Source organism: Ochotona princeps, chromosome 9, assembly GCF_030435755.1.
Source record: "Ochotona princeps isolate mOchPri1 chromosome 9, mOchPri1.hap1, whole genome shotgun sequence".
NCBI classification, from domain to species: domain Eukaryota; kingdom Metazoa; phylum Chordata; class Mammalia; order Lagomorpha; family Ochotonidae; genus Ochotona; species Ochotona princeps.
In genome coordinates, this window is record NC_080840.1 from 1259582 (window position 1) to 1278966 (window position 19385).

Below are 19385 nucleotides of genomic sequence, written 5' to 3' on the forward strand. Positions count from 1 at the left end.
GAAGTTCAGCTGTTAGCTACAATTCTTTTATCCCATGGAATTGCAATTTGAGTTCTGACTGCTCCACTTTCCGTCTTGCTTCTTGCTCATACACCTAGGAAAGCAGCAGCAAGTGCCTAGGCCCCGTTATCTATGTGGGAGACTCATGGACTTCCAGGCTCCTGGCTTCCCCCGGACCAGGCCCCAGCTATGGGACTGTGAACTGGCAGAGTAGTCCCATGGACTTGCTGGAACCTACTTAGGAAATTCCTGTCTTCACACACAGGAGTCCTTTGCTGTGTTACAGTTTTAGAAAATCAATGCTCATATTTAGTTGACATTAAAGTCAGCTACAACTGCATCCCTGGCTGAAATGTGGCAAGGCAAATACCGCGTTGTCTCTGATATAAGGCAACCTTCATGAGAAATACAAAACAGTTAGAAAGCTAAGTGGACAAGTACGTACATATAATCTCAGAAGTGAACTATGATATATCTAGCATATCAGGAAGTGCAGATATGTCACAGAATGCATTTATACTCCCAAATAAAAGGAAGACTCCCAGTGAAACTTAAATCTACTTTACAATAAGATACTAGAATTTCTACCATTGCATGTGCCTAAAGTGCCATGATACATAACAGAGTGTGGGCTTGTGACTACTGTTGATATCATTGTAGTACGGGGGTGTTGGAGAGGTTGAAATGCGAAGGGGAAGGGAGAATCCCTACACCTGCAAAACCCTATTATGGAAAATCATAACAATAAAAAAGTTTTTAAAAATTGTATGGCAAGGCTGAGGGTTGTTGTTTATATTCTGAGGAGTGTAAAGACTCCCTCGCAATAGCAAGGCCAAAGCCAGTGTGAAAGCAGCTGTGGGGCAAGTGGGGGCTGGGAAAGCTGCCACCTGGAGCAGAGTGCCCAGGATTCTGTGTGGGTTAGTGCGCTGAGGTGGGCACAGCATGAGAAAGCTGTGGGACCGGGACTAGTTTCAGAGAGCTCGCTCGTTCCAAATTGCCCAGAGCAGAGCCCTTGGCCAGCACCAGATGCTGACGAGTAAAATTTGAGCCGTGTGTGTGTGTGTCTTCATTTGGCTGGACAATAATGTATTTCAACATCACTGGGTTCCTCAAGTTTTAGAAGATTTTATGGTCTTATCTACTTTCAGCCTTCTCTTTGAGACTAAGTTGTTCTGTGAACTCTGAATTCATTTCTCTTACAAACAAAATAAGAATTGTAGAGCTGAAAGTGACTTTAGCACTGGAAGGTCTAGCTCCACTCCCACTGTATGGATTAATAGAGAGCAGTTTAATCGTTGCCTGTGACAGCACAGCCGGAAGCATCACTTGGCCTGGATGCTGTGTCTGGGACGTCTGTCTGACCAGCAGAGCCCAGAAATGGGACTGTTCGTGACTTGCTGCTTGCACTTAGCACAGTTTGATAATTCATCCATGTTGTGCCTAATGTCAGTACTTCTTTCTATTCAATTACCAAACAAGATTGTGTTTATGGGTAGACTCCATGTTGTTTATGCATTATTTCCAGACACTTGGATTGTGTCCAGGTTTTAGCTGTTAGGAACAGTTCTGCCAGAAACATTTAAAAATGTGTTTGTGCATGGACATATACTTCAGTTTCTCTGATTGGAGGTACTAGAAAGTGGAATTGCTGGATCCTGTGATAATTCTTGTTCAGTTCTGTTAGAAATTACCAAACTGCATGCAACAACAGTGGCACTGTTTGACATTCCTACAGGATTACAGTTCTTCCTGGTCCTTGCCTCACCTCTCCGTCTGTACTGCCCAGCCCTCCCAGTCACTAGAAGGTGGTGGTGTGTAGGGAGTTTGAGCTGTGTGTCCCTGCGGCTCCTGGCCCTGAGTGGCCGCTTGCATGCTTTCAGGACCCGGGGCAGCCCATGTCCTTTGTCCACTGTCCTTCTGGATGGGGACCCATTGCCAGAAGAATGGCCCGATTGTCTTCTTTCTTTGTTGGTAAGGATATTATGGTTTATTTCAAAGGCAGCCTTACATTAGGAGGGAGAAAAAAAGAAACACAGGGTCCCAAATCTTTGGGCCGTCCTCGACTGCTTTCCCAGGCCACAAGCAGGGAGCTGGATGGGAAGTGGGGCTGCCGGGATTAGAACCGGCGCCCATATGGGATCCCAGCGCATTCAAGCGAGGACTTTAGCCGCTAGGCCCCTGCACCGGGCCCGAGAAGCCGGGAGTTGAACCGGCATTCGTGGGATGCCAGCATTGCAGGCCCAATCTCTTGTCCTTTAGCTTGTCTTTTTCCTCTTTCTTGGTGAGGTCATTGTGACACAAAAACTGTTTCAATTTGGTGATGTTCAGTTTATCTTTTTTCCTTTTAGAAGTTGTGTGTTTGTGTCAAAGCCTAGAAATTGTTGCCTTATGCAAGTCACAAAGATTTTCCTGTAAATTCCTTTTGGGTCTCTAATTTTTGGGTCTATGGTCCAATTTGAGTTAATTTTGGAATTAACTCATTATGCAGAAGAAGTCAGATTTTCTATTTCACATGTGAATGTCTAATCATCTAACATCACTGTTGTGAAGACTTGTTTGCCCACCTGTTCATCCCAACCAAGCTCTGATGTAGGAGTTGTGTGTCCTTTTCAAGGCCTGGACCCGTGCTCATCTCAGTGCTGCTCTCTTCACAGCCCAGCAGACCTGGCTATCCTAGCCCGAGATCCAGTGAAGGGTTTTACCCCAGCCCACAGCACATGGCCCAGACCAATCATTACCAGGTATCTGTGACTACAAATCTGCAATGTATTACTTTGGTTACTTGGCACTTTAGGGGTAGGAAAATGCAGTGTGTGCTTTTATGGTTTGTTTCTGTGTTTGTGACTATTACTGCTGAGCAGAAGGCCAAGAAATAGTCCCCCTGGGCATGACTTACATGCCTGTTGTCTCAACACTCCTCCCGAGAGCACTCTCTCTCACTCCTCCCCCAGAGCACTCACTCTCTCATTCCCCGAGAGCACTCTCTCTCACTCCTCCCCGAGAGCACTCTCTCTCACTCCTCCCCGAGAGCACTCTCTCTCACTCCTCCCCGAGAGCACTCTCTCCCACTCCTCCCCGAGAGCACTCTCTCTCACTCCTCCCCGAGAGCACTCTCACTCCTCCCCGAGAGCACTCTCTCTCACTCCTCCCCGAGAGCACTCTCACTCCTCCCCGAGAGCACTCTCTCCCACTCCTCCCCGAGAGCACTCACTCTCACTCCTCCCCGAGAGCACTCTCTCTCACTCCTCCCCGAGAGCACTCTCTCTCACTCCTCCCCGAGAGCACTCTCTCTCACTCCTCCCCGAGAGCACTCTCCCTCACTCCTCCCCGAGAGCACTCTCTCTCACTCCTCCCCAAGAGCACTCACTCTCTCATTCCCCGAGAGCACTCTCTCTCACTCCTCCCCGAGAGCACTCTCTCTCACTCCTCCCCGAGAGCACTCACTCTCACTCCTCCCCGAGAGCACTCACTCTCACTCCTCCCCAAGAGCACTCTCTCTCACTCCTCCCCCAGAGCACTCTCTCTCACTCCTCCCCGAGAGCACTCTCTCTCACTCCTCCCCGAGAGCACTCTCTCCCACTCCTCCCCCAGAGCACTCTCTCTCACTCCTCCCCGAGAGCACTCTCTCTCACTCCTCCCCCAGAGCACTCTCTCTCACTCCTCCCCGAGAGCACTCTCTCTCACTCCTCCCCGAGAGCACTCTCTCCCACTCCTCCCCCAGAGCACTCTCTCTCACTCCTCCCCGAGAGCACTCTCTCTCACTCCTCCCCGAGAGCACTCTCTCTCACTCCTCCCCCAGAGCACTCTCTCTCACTCCTCCCCGAGAGCACTCTCTCTCACTCCTCCCCCAGAGCACTCTCTCTCACTCCTCCCCGAGAGCACTCTCTCCCACTCCTCCCCGAGAGCACTCTCTCTCACTCCTCCCCGAGAGCACTCTCTCTCACTCCTCCCCGAGAGCACTCTCCCTCACTCCTCCCCGAGAGCACTCTCTCTCACTCCTCCCCGAGAGCACTCTCTCTCACTCCTCCCCGAGAGCACTCTCTCTCACTCCTCCCCGAGAGCATACTGTCTCACTCTCCGGCAGGCAGCACCAGAGGCAGGTGGCCCGCAGGCCTTGGACTCATTCTCTGCAACCTTCCCTGATGAAATGCAAGGTGAGTGAGATAGATATTAAAATTAGTATTAAATAAGTATTAAAATGACTGAGATACAATTTACCTCCAGTGAAGTGCACAAATCTTAGCCTTGACACCTGCCTGCTCCAGTGTATCCCAGACCACAGTACCCTGTGCAATACTTCATGATCGTTGAAGCCCCCAATCCCCAAATAGATGTGCGAAACTTTGGTTGAAAGATATGCTTGTATTTGGAAAGGAATTCGGCTGGTTTTTGTCTTTGAGTAGAAGTCCGCTAATGGCCCTTTGCTGTGCTGTGCTGGCCTGTTGGCTGCGGAAGCGAGTTCGGACTGTGTCCTGTGTGTGCTTAGAACTTTTTCTCCCTTCCTTGTTCATCACTGTCAGACCCCATGGCTGAATTTCCCCCACTGCCAGCCCCTGGCTCATTAGGGACACACTTTGCGTTTGTATGTCTATGTGATTTGTTGTTATTGGGTGTGAAAGAGCCATCCTGGAGCAGCATTTGGCCCAGCTAGTTTTGTGGCTTCCTGTCACTTGGCATGCAGGGTGGTCTGTTCACAGCATTTGGTCAGAGTAGAGGTCCTAAACACCTGCTTGCTTATTTGCTAGTTTTATTTCTGCTTCCTTTGTCTATTGTGGCTGTCATAAGTAACCTTTCTGGAGGCCTCCATGAACAGTCCCAACCCTTGCCTCACTGGCCTCTCGAGACCATATGCATCCCTTTGCACGTGGTCCCCGCTACGTGTTCCAAGCCAGCAGGCTTCGGTCACTTCAGTAGCCACATATCCCTTCCTCCGCACTTGTGCCTCCGTCCTGCACTGCTCAGGATGGTTTCTCCCTCTGAGGATCTGTGACTTAAAGTTATGTCTGCCACATAAGGAGGCATTCTGCTTAAGAGATGGGGCCCTGGCCTCTGGTTGGCCTATTCTGCCAGCTACCACAGCATACCCAGTGTTGCTGGTTGCTGTCTGATACAGCAGGGCAGAACTGTAGCAGAGGTGTGATGGCAAAGCCTGACGGCCTCTCTCTGCTCACCTGCAGGTCTCGGGCTACCCTGGCTCTCATGGGATCACAGCCATGGCCAGCAGCTTCTACCCAGGTCAGGCGTCTCTTTTGGACCAGTCAGAGTCCTGGAATCATAGACCTCAGGAGATAGCCATGTGGCAGCCCAGCCTGGAGGTACATGAGTGTTCCTGAGCTTCTTTTTGAGTGCGCTTCAAGGGACCTAGTATTTCTAAATCCAAAAATTGTTTGATTTTTGTAAAAGTTATTTTTATTTGAAACTTTATTTTTATTTGGAGTGTAACAGAGAGGAGAGATCTTTCATCCTCTGGGTCATTCCCCAAATGGCCACAATGGCCAGAGCTGAGCCAGTCTGAAGCCAGGAGCCTGGAGTTTCTTCCAGGTCGCCCACATGATGCAGGAGCTGAAGAGGCTTCCCCAGGCCATAAGCAGAGGGCTGGAAGCGGAGCAGCCGGGACACACACCGGTGCCCACACGTGGGGGCTGCCCCAGATTTCTGATTTTGATGAGTGAGTTCTAAAATCAAGATAATTCATACTCAAATTTTTTTTTAGTTTAATGGGTTTTAAAAAAAATATATTTTGCAAACTTTGTTTTATTTATTTTAAAGGAAGAACAACAGACACCCACACACGTTTCTACCCACTGGTTAACTTGCCAAATGCCCACCAAGTGGAGGTGGGCTTGGAACCTGCACCCCAACCCACACTTCCCACATGGAGGGCAGGGACCCAGCTACTTGATACACATCAGCCATTACAAGGATAGGGAGCCATTTTTTCCTGCCACGGGCCATTGAAATAGTTACAACATTCATGAGCCAAACAAAATCATCAACTTAAAAAATTGCCTGCTATAGATTTATTGAAGTTTGAGTCCCACCCGCAATTGCTTTGGCAACTCAAGTGACTTAGCAGGTCTCACATGGCCCATGGGCTAGACATTCCCCGGGTACTCATTAGTGGGAAGCTGAAGCGGGGAACAGAGTGGGCCCTGAAACCGAAGTGTACCAATGTGGCATGCCAGTATACCATACAGCATCTAAATTGCTAAGCCAAATACCCACTCCTATGAATTATAATTAATTATCTTTATTTTTTTTAAGATTTACTTTCATTGGAAAGGCAGATAGAGAGAATAGACAGAGAAAAAATAATTTTCTCGAAGAAATACCCAAAATGCAGACCTCTAAATTGCATATAATTAGTGTATATGTGAGGCCAAAGGGATGGGGGGCTGGCAAGAGCAAAGATATTTACAGTCGACCATATTAATTTCTACCAAATTTTGCCGATCAAACCAGGAGCCACTCGCAGAGTATTAAAAGGTATTTGCTTGGGTTGGGCATTGTGGCACAGCACATTTAGCCATCATCTGGGATGCCTGCTTTCCGTGTCGGAGTAGCTGGTTCAAGCTGGCTACTCTGCCGCAGGGCCAGCAGCCTACTAATGGCCTCCAGGGAGCAGTGGGCGATGGCTGAAGGGCTTCCTGGCTGGGCTCTGAGCCGTTCGGAGAGGGAGCCGACCATTGGCAGGCAGCTGTGGGGTCTCACTGCCCCGCACCTTACTCTCACACTTCTAAGTAAATGAGCGAGGCCTTTGCATTGAGCAGCAGATCTTCCACCTGCCATTAAGGTGTGAGTTAAGATTATATTTAAACTTTCTGTTTACCTGCATAGTATTTCTATTTTCACTATAACTAATGAGACACTTTTTTAAAGATTTATATATTTTTATTGTAAAGTCAGATATACAGAGAGCAGAGACAGAGGAAGATCTTCTGTCCATTGATTCACTCTCCAAGTGGCCACAATGGCTGGAGCTGAGCTGATCCGAACCCAGGAGCACAGAGCCTCTTCTGGGTCTCCCATGCAGGTGCAGGGTCCCCAGGCTTTGGGCCACCCTCCACTGCTTTCCCAGGTCACAAGCAGAGAGCTGGATGGGAAGTGGCGCTGCCGGGATTAGAACCGGCATCCGTATGGGATCCCAGTGCATTCAAGGCGAGGACTTTAGCCACTAGGCTACCATGCTGGGCCCTTCACTTTTTATTTTTAATTTATTTTATGATACAGTTCCAAAAACTCTGAGATTTCCCACTGATTTCTCCTATTTTAGTTTAATAAATAATCACTGTAGGTAATGATATATTCTTGCTACATATTCTGAATTATTTCTTAAGATTAGACCACTACAAGTGAATCTGTGAGCTCAGTAATTAAATATCTATTAAGGCTGCTTGGCACATGTCTTAACTGCAAGCGCCAAAAATGTTCCCACAAGCAGAGTGTAAAGGATTGTATTTCCTCCATTCTTGTTGTTTTGCTTCACGTTTTGGAAGACACACAAAGTAAGAACATGCAAACAGACTGATGGCCTGCTCATGCTCTCTGGGACTCTCCTCCAGGACTCTGCCGCCTTGGATCTACGAGGGATGGGCCAGGGGCTGCCGAGCCACCTGATGGAAGAGCGGCTGATCCGACAGCAGCAGGAAATGGAGGAAGATCAGCGCTGGCTGGAAAAGGAAGAGAGATTTCTGGTACTTGTCTTACAGGAAGCTTGCTTCCAGTTTTTATGCTGTAGCTTAGAGTCTGCTGTGTTCCAAGTGATTGCAGAATTTCATCTTTTCCAAAGCAATGGTGTGAGTTTTACATCTGGGTCCCAAAAAGCACTATAGTAAATTACTTACTTTCCTTGATTATTTCTCAGAAGTATGTTTTGGTAATTTGGTGTTGGCCTGTGAGCTCAGAGTTGGAGCATCTCTCAGGCTTTCATCAACATGTGTTGACACAGAAACAACTCCCGCTGCAGGGTGAGCTTACATAGAGGCCATGCGTCTGTCAGGGTGTAGGGAAGTCCTGCTGGGGGCCCAGATTGGCCTTCCTTGGCACCCCTCTTCAGCCTAGTCAGTCAGATGGTAACTGGGAAACTCCCCCCAAACCCCCGACACCCCTTCCCTGTATGTCTGGCCTGAGAGATGGGAACTGTGCTTTCCTGCAAGCGGCCCTTGTCCACGTGGCCAGCTGGCGTCCCTTGGGAGCAGAGAGGAATCAGCAGGATAGCGCAGTCTCTTTTGTGTCGGTTGATACAACAGTCTTCTTGGGCTCATGGCCCCAGCTCTTCTCAGCCCCAGAACCAGGGTCTGTGAGAACCAAGTCCCTGCTCGCGTCCAACCCTGAGTAGCTGTTTCAGGCTTCCTCAGTCAGCTTGTGAACAAGTGAGACTGCAGGATCCCGTGTGAGCGCCTGTTCTTATCCAGGTTGCCTCACTTGTGGCTTGGGAAGTCAGCGGATGATGGCTCAAGTCCTTGGGCCATCGTGGGAGACCCGGAGAAGCTCCTGGCTCCTGGCTTCAGATCGGTCAGGTCCCGCTGTTGCAGCCATTTAGGGAGTGGACCACCGGATGGAAGAGCTTTCCCTCTTTCCTTCCTTCTATAAATCTGCCTTTCCAATAAAAATCAATCTTAATAAAATGGCAAAAGAAGGAAGTGTGGCTGGAGGAGCCACGTGTGCCATTCGCCCAAAGTCAAGTTGGTGACTGCCCGTAGTGTCCAAATCCAGTTCCCAGACCTTGAGCCAGGAGGTGCGTGCCCACTGGCATCAGCTGGCATCGTCTGTGCTGAGGCACTGTGTGCTGACGGACAGGACCTAGCCCTTGCTGTTCCATGGCACGGTGTTGGAGCACACAAATGTTTGACAAAGCAGTGTTTTATGCGATGGTGATTTCTAACTGTTAGAGGAACTTGAAGTTGTACTCCCTGCGGGGGTTACTGTGCTGACCTCAACAGTCCTGGCAATGAGAGCACGCGTGGAAGTTGGGCGTGCAACCCTCCCACGGGAACCAGCTCTTCCCGTGTTTTGTGTCGCAAATACGCCACATTCCGGTCGTTGCCTGCAGGATAGTGCGCCCTACTTACACGCCTTTCTGTGTGGGAGAGTGAGAAACAGATTTTCAACATGAATGCCGGTGCTGCCGATAGTCCCGTAGGTTATGTGCCTGCCATCATCCTGCCTGTTTCCATGTATAAGGTTGTATTCACAGCCCCCTTTCAGGGAGAACAGGTCCAAATCTTTTGTCCAAAGCCTATGGAGGGGACCCAGCGCGATAGTCTAGTGGCTACAATCACCTCGCATGTGCCAGGATCCCGTATAGGCACCGGTTCGTGTCCCGGCTGCTTCGCCTCCCATCCAGCTGCCTGACAAAGGCCTGGAAAAACAACCGAGGACGGTCCAAAGCCTTGGGACCCTGCACCTGCGTGGGAGACCTGGAAGAAGCTCCTGGCTCCTGGCTTTGGATCGGCTCAGCTCAGCTCTGGCCGTTGCAGCCACTTGGGGAGTGAATCAGTGGATGGAAGATCTTTATTTCTGTCACTCCTTTCTGTAAAATCTGACTTTCTAATAAAATAAATAAGTAAATAAATTTTTTTAAAAAAGAAGGTCATCTGTTTCATAATTTGGCTTTAAATAGTATAATATGCACATAATTTAATATTCTAGTTCATCCCAGAGTTAAAGCCATTAATGTTACCATAGCAAAATATAAATATCTATTTTTTTAAGATGTATTATTTTTATTGTCCAGTCAGATATACAGAGAGGAGAGGAGGAGAGTAGATCTTCTGTGAGAGACCAAGAGAGGTGCAGTCAGTGCGATCGCCCTGCTTGTTGGTGGGAGAGTCAGAGTGGCCAGCGTTCAAGTTCAGCGACCCTCACCCGGTGCTGTGCTGCCTCTCCAGCACTTAGAGCCCCCTCTGCAGACAGCCACGCTCACACTGGCTGGCCTGTCAGGGTCTCTGTGTTTCTGTGAAAGGCAAAGAGATAGCAGAGTACCTCCTGTCTGCTGGTTATTCCCCCACTGGCCACAGCAGCCACGCCTGCTCCAGGCAGAGCCAGGGCCCACACACTTGGCCAGCTTCTGCCACCTTCCCAGGCGCGTGAGCAAGATAGTAGCTCGGAAGCAGAGCAACCGGGACTCAAACCAGCACCCCACCATGGGATTCCAGTGTCGTAGACAGCACTTTGATCTGCTATACCACAATACTTGCCCCCCAGGAAAAAACGGGAAGTTTTTACTTTACTATTTAGTTTACTGTTACTAGTTGGGATCAGTTGGTTTGAATTTTGAACCTGTTCTAAGAGTAAATTAGGTATTCTCTAGCCTTGCATTTTATTTTATTTTATTATTTTTTTTAAAGATGTATTTATTTGTATTACAAAGTCAGATATACAGAGAGGAGGAGAGACAGAGAGGAAGATCTTCCGTCCTATGATTCACTCCCCAAGTAAGCACAACAGCCAGTGCTGCACCGATCCGAATCCGGGAACCAGGAACCTCTTCCGGGTCTCCCACACGGATGCAGGGTCCCAAGGCCTTGGGCTGTCCTCGACTGCTTTCCCAGGCCACAGGCAGGGAGCTGGATGGGAAGTGGAGCTGCCGGAATTAGAACCGGCACCCATATGGGATCCCAGCGCGTTCAAGGCAAGGACTTCAGCCACTAGGACACGCCGCTGGGCCCTTTATTTTATTTTTAAGTGAATATCCAATTAACATTCAAACTTCATTAGAACATGTGCAATATGGCAATTTTACTGAGGGGTTTAACCCTACCTAAGATGATTACTGGGGTTAGTAACAGGATCCAGTGCACACTTAGCACTAATTAAATACTTTATTGAATTAATACAATACCAAACAAAATGCATTCAGATGCTTTCCTGAAAACAGTCAGTTTTAGGGCCTTTCTATTGAGGTTAATGACAGATATGATAAAGGCAGGTATGCTTGCTTAACATAACTGGCTGATTTGATACAGCACTTAAATCTTTTAGTCCACAATTTATTATTAAATGATAGAGAAATCTAATACAACCGTTTCTACAGAATTAGGAATTAAATACTTAAGAAAGGAAGATTTTACAGACCCCATCTTTTCTATCCACCCAACGGTGTAAAGAGGAAAAGCCAATGACTTTCCTCACAGAGCTCACTACTAATGTCACTTTGCTATAAAAACCTCTTTCTGATCCGTTATGAGTGTGGAGACAGGACTCGGACATTCCCAAGGAAGGAGCACAGTGCCACATTGTGACGGCCTAGGCTGCAGCAGCGCACACGCGTTCACACTCGCTCATCCCGGGAGCCAGGCCAGCCACATTCATGGAGCCCTGCGTTTTCAATACTGTTTCCAGACAGTTCCCTCCAGACAGCACCGATTTGTGTTTGAGAAAGTTCAGTGTCATAAATTCTCCACACGGAGTTAATCATTATAACTCTTGTCCTGTGTGCATTTGAACCAGTTGGACTCAGCAGGCTTAGCTGTTGGTGCTGCGGGTGCCCCTTGTGTGGTGGCCGTCTGCTGACACACGAGAGCGGAGGAGGAGCCAGAGCGCGGCTGTGACATCAGTGTTTGCGGGGCCGGCAGGCAGAGGGAGGAGAGTGCCCATGGTGTAGGGCCTAGGGTGGTTGCCTAGAAACGCCTGTGGCTGGTGGGGCCCCGGCAGGGTGCAGTGACGGGGGAGCAGGCTGAGTTCCAGGACTCACGCAGCCTTAGGAGGGTGCTCAAGATGTCCATTTCCTGGGCTGGTGAGTCCACTGGGATTCTTTGCATAAAATGAACTGCACAGATCTCATGTGTATGAGTTGTTGAGCTTTGATAAAAGCATAAACCCATTCTAAGATATTTTCAGTGCTCCAAATAGTTTCTACATTGTGTTCCCCTTTTTAAAATTGATTCATTCATTCAGTCACTCAAAAGGCAGAGTGACAGAAAGGAGAGACAGAGGGAAGAAAGAATGTTATGTCCATTGCTGCTTCCCTTCCCAGACGCCCGTCCAGGGGCCAGGAGCTCCTTCCTGGTGTACCATAGGAGGGTCAGGGTGCCAGCCACTTGGGCGGTCATCTGCCCCTTCCAGGTACATTAGCAGAAATGCAGCAGAAGCGAAGAATGTATGCTTTCTAGGACCAACAAAGTCCTAGTGCCAGGGCTAGGACTGGCACTGCGCTGTGGGGGACGAAAGCACAGCTGCTCTCTGTCCTGCAGTGCTGGCGCCTGTGTTGTAGTCCTGATCCATTTACAACCTTGTGTGGAATCCCCACAGGTGGGTAAACACTGAGTGCTGCAGTGGGGCCCCGTGACAGTCCAAGTGGTGTGTTACCTTCAATGTTGCTTGTTCCCAGAGTTTATTCTCAGTCGCCCTTCTTTGTTTCTACCATACAACTCTAAGTTCTTCTTTTCTTACTTCTTGCTCTAAATTATTACCCATTCATTTAGAACTTCTACTATAACTGCGTCTCATTGCTGCTGAACTTTTTAGTTGTGTTTCTGTGTGTGTGAATTCAGTTGACATTTTAGGAAAGTACTATCTAATTGTCACATGAAATTCTTTGATTTGGCCTTTTTGAATGCAGTTATTTTTAAAATTTTGCTCTTCACTTTCAGTACTGGTCACATGACTCTATAATAGTTCTCTATTAAGTGTGACCTTAACTCTCACTTATATAATGTATAGATTAATTCTCTGTTAAGTATGAACTGCATTATCTTTTTAAAAAGTAAATCTTTAACAGGTATAGTTCTGTGAGTTATGTGACACATTTCTTCTTTGAGTGTGTGCTCGTGTGCATCCCTGGATCTGCTTGCCGATTCTGTGACGGACCTGGTTTGCCTTGGTTGTGGTATTTCATCTGGCATTTGGTATTGGCGTTCTCAAAGGAAAAGGATCTGTTTATTGTCTCTGCTGTTTGAAGGTCAGGGCTCTCCTGATTGGGGAATTGCTGCCGCTGGCCTGTGTAGGTGCCTTGCTGTGATCCTTGTTTGGATGTGTTCTCAGCATTCCAGAGCTGAGTGCTCCCTGCCAAGCTTAGCTCTGCTGTTGTGTTTTCTGGATCGTTTCCTCACCCACGGTCCTGTCAGTCCTGATTCCTTCTCTACAGAGCCTGAGTGCAGCCCTGCTCACATGTCCACAGCAGAGCCTCCCACAGAGGTTTATGGAGCTGGTTGTACAAGGATGGGCAACACAGGTGTACTTCCCAGCCTCATGGGACTGCATCGTGGCAAGGGAGAGAAAGGAGGAGGTTAAAAGAAGGACTCCAGATTTGGCCGTGCTGAAAAAAATGGCAAGAGAGCGCGGGCAGGCCGCAGGTGCAGGGACCCGCCACAGCAGCGTGACCAGCACTAAGCAGAGAGGAGGTGGGGGCGTCTAGAGTTTATTCCCAAGGTACCAGGAAGCCAGGGAACTCGGCAGAAGTCTATGGCCACTGATACTAGGAGAATATCTGGAAGAAGGCAGAAAGAGGCCTGGGAGGCCACTGTGAGGAAGGAGCTCGGGATGAGAAGGAAGAAGCAGACAAGACAGGAGTGTCTGCAGCACCGGCACGTAAGTGCCAGGTATGTGAGTCGTAATTTAAGAGAACAAATGTGGAGATAGAGCCAACTCAGTGATCTTCCTAGGCCATACCTTACAGCATGGTGACCTTTCTAAGCAGCTGTCTGATGACCTAGCCTCCACCAGTGGCTGCCACCCCGTAGTACCAAGCACAGTCAGCCAGGAAGCATGGCAGACAGTGTCGGCTGACTCCACAGTGGGTCCCTCCACTGCCTGCTGCCTGCCCTGCCTCGTCCCTGTCTCCCTGCCACTTTGAGTTGCTGTATGCCTGCAGTGTCTTCCCTTGGTCTTCAGCCTGACTGGTGGTGACACTGCAAGGTGCACCCACGCTGAGCCCGCAGACCAGGGCGGTCGTGGCAGGCATGGTCTTCCCCTCTCTCCTCTCCATGTTCAGCGTGAGCTCCGCCTTCTGACCGGCACACGGGAAGCTCTCGGGGTTGGTGGCAAGCGTGAACGATCTCCAACCGTAGGCTCTAGGGGTAGGACAGGCATCATCCTAGGATGATCCCCTCAGTGCCCGTCTAGCTGACGGATCCCGCGGGAAGAGTGGGAATACAGGGGTGCCTGAGGAAGTTGGGCAGCCTAAGCCTAAGAGCCTGGGGTAGGAGGTAGACTGACAGATTCTGGGGCAGAAAGGGGCACAGGAAGCTGGGGGAAGAAGATCCAGGAGAGCAATGCCAACTTTGATGTCACAGGAAGTTGTGTAGTGATAGGGAAAATTCCTAATGAGGACTTTGTCTCAGGGACACACAGTGGCTTCTGTTTTGTCACAGGGACATAGGAATGTGGAGGAGATAGGTGGCGGGTTGTGGTGACAAGCCAGGGCAAGTGTTTGCACTTCTGTGAGGAGGAACCAAGGTTGCAGCAGAGAAAAGCTGCTCCCCCTGGTGGTGACTCCTCAACTTGGGGAAAACACCTGGGTCCTCTTGCTTTGCTTAAGTTCCTGCAGTCTGAGCCAGCTGGCGGGAAGCCCTGCAGCTCCTGCCCACCTCCAGCGGCATCTGCTGCACGCCTGTTACAGAGTACCTGGAACCATGGTGAGGGTAACATTGCTGTTCCTCACAGGGCAGCTGGAGGCCCTGAGTCCCTCGCATTCCTGCCCAAAGTAGTCTGTTCTCCTTGTAATGCTTTGTGAAGAGCTGCTCCCCATGGGCGCTGCCTCAGTCAGCTGCAAGGGGCATGCTAGAAAGGTGTGGTCACTCTTCAGCATCTCCTCCCTGGCCCCCTGGCACCTGCCCCTCACTTCCTGAAAACTGCAAGAATAGGCAGGCATCGTAACTCTTTCAGGGAGCTGTACCAATGAGAATTTTGTGAACCTGGACAGACTCTATCAAAGGTGGAGAGCTCCGGAGTGCAGCTGCTTGTGCCGAGGCAGCTGAGGTAGCCCGTGGCCGCTTTGAGGGGTCTGCAGGAGAGGCTAGTGGGCATCACTCAGGAATGTGGGCCCCCTTTTTTGGATCTGGCTGTAATCTCATAAACAAGTCATACATTTTGTTGCTGTTGTGAGCACATCCTTGTGTGGATGGTTTTAGCAGGGGCTGACCAGGCCAGTGTTGTCTCAGTAGGGCGTGTTTCTGTGAAGGTGTTGAGCCCGTGTGGGAAGTCGGGCCAAGGGCCTTGCCAGGGCAGTACTGCCCGAGGAATGTGGAGAGCCCACGTGTGTTGCAGGTCAGTACAGTAAGGAGATAAAGGGAAATAAAAGCCAAGTAGCTGAGGCCCTGCCGCCCATGTGAGAGACCTGGGGCAAGTCGGGACTTCCTGTTGCAGCCAGGCCCAGTGCTGGCATGACCCAGTGGAAGGGAAGGGAGCTCGCTCGCTCTCTCTCTCTGTCTCTTTTTCAAAGATTTGCTTATTTGATTGTTATTTGTTTGAAGGGGAGAAATAGATTTTCCATCTGCTGGTTCACTCCCAGTGGGTAATGTACAAGACTGGTCTAGGCTAAAGCCAGGATCTTAGACTTCACAGTGTTCTGTGTTGGGGGTAGCAGGGCCTGGGCCAGTTGAGCCGTCCTCTGCTCCTTCCTCAGACATGAGATTAGCAGGAGGGGACGAGAAGCCGTGTGGCTGAGACTGGAACCTTAGACATTGGACTGGTGGGAGGAGGCGGGAAGCCGTGTGGACTAGAACTGGCACTGCGATGTGAGAGGTGCTGGCTTTGCCGGAGCAGTGAGGCTCGCCCCAGCACAGCAGGAGAGTGGCCCCTGTGTCTCTGTCTCCTTAGTGCTCAGTAAATAAACATTAATTACTAGAAGAAAAGTTACTTTTAAAAGACATGCAAAATGTGCAAGCAACTATTTTTATGAACTGTTAGCAACCCCCAAAAAATCACTGTTTCAGATTGCTATAAAAATGCCTGAAGACCTTCATGTTCTGTTTCTGGGCCATCGTTAACCAATCACAGATGACTTACAGGGCTGCCCTGAACTAGGTTTTTGGGAGGCCATGCCCCTCGGCAAGATCACTCTGCACCGTGGGAGACAAGTTCTGTTCTTATTTGAAAAAATAACCTTCCGTTTCAGAGCTCGCAGCATTCTGGGTGGCTGCTGCTATAGTCCATGGCTAGCATCATTCCAGTCTTTTCCTGGACCAACCATCCCTCTTCTGGGAGCCCAGGGTCACCATGGCCCTGCAGAGAACTCTGCTGTGGCAGCTGCGCTAAGATTCTGCCTACAGCCTTGTACCCTTACACAGCAGATGCTAGTTCTAGACCTGTCGAGAGCCCTGTGTCTGTAACACACCTGCCGCCCATAAAGTCACTTGCAGACTTGGCAGAGTGTGAGGGTCACGTTGGTCAGAGCCTCCTCCGGTGAGAGGACTTTGCTCTCCAGCAGAACACTCTTCTAAGTAGAGTGATTTTGCAGCTTGCTGCTTGATGTCATCTTGGGCACAGTCGTTCTCTTGAGTGGTACTTTGCTAAAGCAAAATATAACTTTAAGAGAGCCCTGTCTATATAAGCCCACTTGTGAGAGAAAGGAAAGCAAACCAGTCTGAATGGAAGATGAGGGCCAAGGCCGCCTGGCAGAGAGCAGTGGCCCTCGGCTCGGGCTCCAGGGCAGAGGCACTCGCGCCCAAGACCCTTAGTTTCTGAGTGTCCTGGTGTGTTGGCAGTTCAAGTGGACCCCTGTGGGCCTGTGTGGTATGCCCAGCTGCTCTCGATGCCCACAGCCTAACTGGTACCTTCAGGGTCCCTGCCTAAATGGATCAAGTGCATGTCAGTACCCCAAGACAGCAGAGGTGACCAGCTTGCCTGTCTCCAGCACAGTGAAACAGTATTCATGCCGTGGGAAGTGGCCCAGCGAGCTGTCACACGGCCCCAGAGATGGTTCTTCAGATGGAATCTTCCCAAAGATACCCGACCCCGGAGAGCTACTGTTCTGTGTTCTGGTCATGGGTCAGCAGTTGGAGTGACGGTCCCACTGGTGACGAGGTCAGGGACGGACAGCTGAGTGCACACGGTGACTGCTGTGTGAGCTGTCCGGTGTTGTCCATCCTGCTTGTCATAAGGTCTACGTGGCTGGACTGCTGTGCTGAGCTGTGCATCCAGCACTTACTTGTTCACCATACTCAGGTCCCATTGTGGCATAGCAAGTCAAGCTGCCGCGTGCAGTGGGAGCATACCTTAGACACCAGTTCAGGTCCTTTCTGTTCCACTTCCCATCCAGCTCCTTGCTAGTGGCTTGGGAAAAGCAACAGAAGATGGTCCAACATTTGGGCCCCTGCTGGTTATGTTGAGAGACCCAGATGAGGCTGCAGGCTCCTGGTTGCCTCCTGGCTGCCTCCTGGCCCAGTGCTGGCTGAGAAGCCTATATGGGGAACAAACCAGCAAATGGAAGAGTTCTGTTTCTTTTGTCTCTCTCCCTCTCCCTCTCTCTCTATAATTCTTGAATTTCAAACTACCTAAATGAATCTGTTACAAATAAATATTTTTTTAAAGAGCATGCATATCTATTGGGAAAGCAGTCAGATTGTCCCAAACATTCTTTGTCTGTGATTCATTTATACATTCCATCTGGAATGTTCTGTAAGGGATAGGAGCGCTCTGCCACATTGCAGCAAGAACAGGGCCTGTCCCTTGAGGGGCTGTCCTCGCCCGGGTTGCTCCTAGTTCCCAGGATTGGCGCCTGTCTGCTGCTCAGGTTGCGTCTGCTGTAGGAGAAACATGCGTGTGAATTTATTTCCATGCAGAACACCAAGTAGACCTGTATTCATGGACCTTCTCGTTTTAAAAAAACTGTTTTTGGAAAATATGACATTGGAGAATTAACATACGTAATAAGTCACTACATGTGATTTTACATGGAAGTAGAAGATAGCTGACTTCAATGTATGCAAATACTGCTGTGTTCTGTAAGCAACCTCTGTGCTGGGCTGGCTGAGCCGCACGCAGCAGGCGCTCGGCGTCCACGTGGGTGCCGGGCTGGCTGAGCCGCACGCAGCAGGCGCTCGGCATTCACTGCTGGGAAGGAGCTATGTTAACTCAGGCAGGTGATTCTGCCTTTCTGAGCTTGAAGTCCTCGTCTCTGAAATACTTGTTTGACGTATGTGCACAGTGCTGCCAGCACCTTTGCATTCCTGTGAAAACCATGTGAACTAGGGATGATCCCACGCGCTGCACAGGTGCGCATGAGGGTCAGGGGAGCCCTGTGCCTCGTCCCACGGTGTGGGTGGTCACTTCACAGGAGCACAGCACAGGAAGCCAGTCCTCGCAGCCTGTCTCATTGGTACTTGGTGCCTGCAGGGTATTCCTTGTGGAAGAAGGCCAGCGCCTTGTTCTGTGCAGCACACTGACTGCACAGCTCTGGGCTGCTCGCCTTCCCTGTGCGAGCTGTGTGGGGTGTACTTAGAAAATGCAGGAAGGCATATTCAGCATCATTGTAAATGTCCGTTTTCCCACTGGAGGGAGGGAGTTCAGTGGGTTGTGTTGGGTGCATGCTGTGTGCCAGCAGGAGGCACGCCGTGTGCTGGCCATGCCAGGTCAACACTCAATGGATCTGGGTGCCTTGGAGCACCTGGTCTCCAATGAAAAGGCTACCCTCTGCTGCTGTTCCAGCCTCTAAATCAGTCAGTAGCTGTCAGCCAGAGCCCTTTCCATATGACCGTTCACAAACCTTACTTAGCATTCTCTGTCAATCCAGTTTGTTCTGGGCACTGGGAGCAGGTAGGGAAGGGCAGATGAGGGGTCCTGTCCTGGCAGAGTTCATGTTAGAGCCAGCTCTGGCTCATGTGGTCTCTGGCAGGTGGGAGCTGCAAGGCCTCAAACGCCACAGTGAGACACTGTCCACAGGAAGGGTAGTCAGGCTTTGGGATTGCAGAAATAACATCACATCCAAGACAGTGATTGGCAGAGAGACAGACTAGATTCAGGCTACAACAGGGAGCTGGAAAGGAAGGGGGAGGCTAAGCCTCCTCCTGCTTCTGCACCCCAACACGTGCTTGGGGACCATGTCCTCGATGCTAGACCTTTAGTAGGTGCAGTAAACAGACGGCAGCCTTCCTGTGTAACAGCAGGTGAAGGCTGCCAACAGAGTCTCTGTAGGGTACACGATCTGTGTGCTTGCCCACAGTGAAGGGTGTGGCCCTGCACCGTGAAGGGTGGGTGGGTATTGCCGGCAGAAATGTGTGGCTAGCCTTGGGGCAGCAGGGGCCAGTGTGGCTGACCGCTGGGGCGTCACGAAGTCCTCTCTTGCCAGAGCAGATTAGTTTTCATAAACCTTCCACATTCCTTCATCATAAAGGTATGTTGGCTACTTTGTTTATTCTGATAATTGTAAAATGTTCATTAAATCTGGATCCCTCGGTTTGGTTTCTGTACTGTGGCAAACAGGTAAGTGCCTGCAAGCACTGCAG

The 19385-nt window shown here is 50.0% G+C and overlaps 1 protein-coding gene across 15 annotated transcripts in view; it reads left to right on the forward strand.

Moving 5' to 3' along the window:
* The window catches only part of PTK2 (protein tyrosine kinase 2), a 261868-nt gene that overhangs the window by 227018 nt on the left and 15465 nt on the right, over positions 1-19385 (forward strand). For 14 of the 15 annotated variants that reach the window (XM_058668437.1, XM_058668443.1, XM_058668442.1 and 11 more), the window contains 3 exons: positions 2655-2741; positions 5178-5315; positions 7563-7694. In XM_058668437.1, the coding sequence (XP_058524420.1) occupies positions 2655-2741; positions 5178-5315; positions 7563-7694 (357 nt within the window). The remainder of the gene's footprint in view (positions 1-2654; positions 2742-5177; positions 5316-7562; positions 7695-19385) is intronic. The other variant, XM_058668441.1, reaches the window with a different exon arrangement.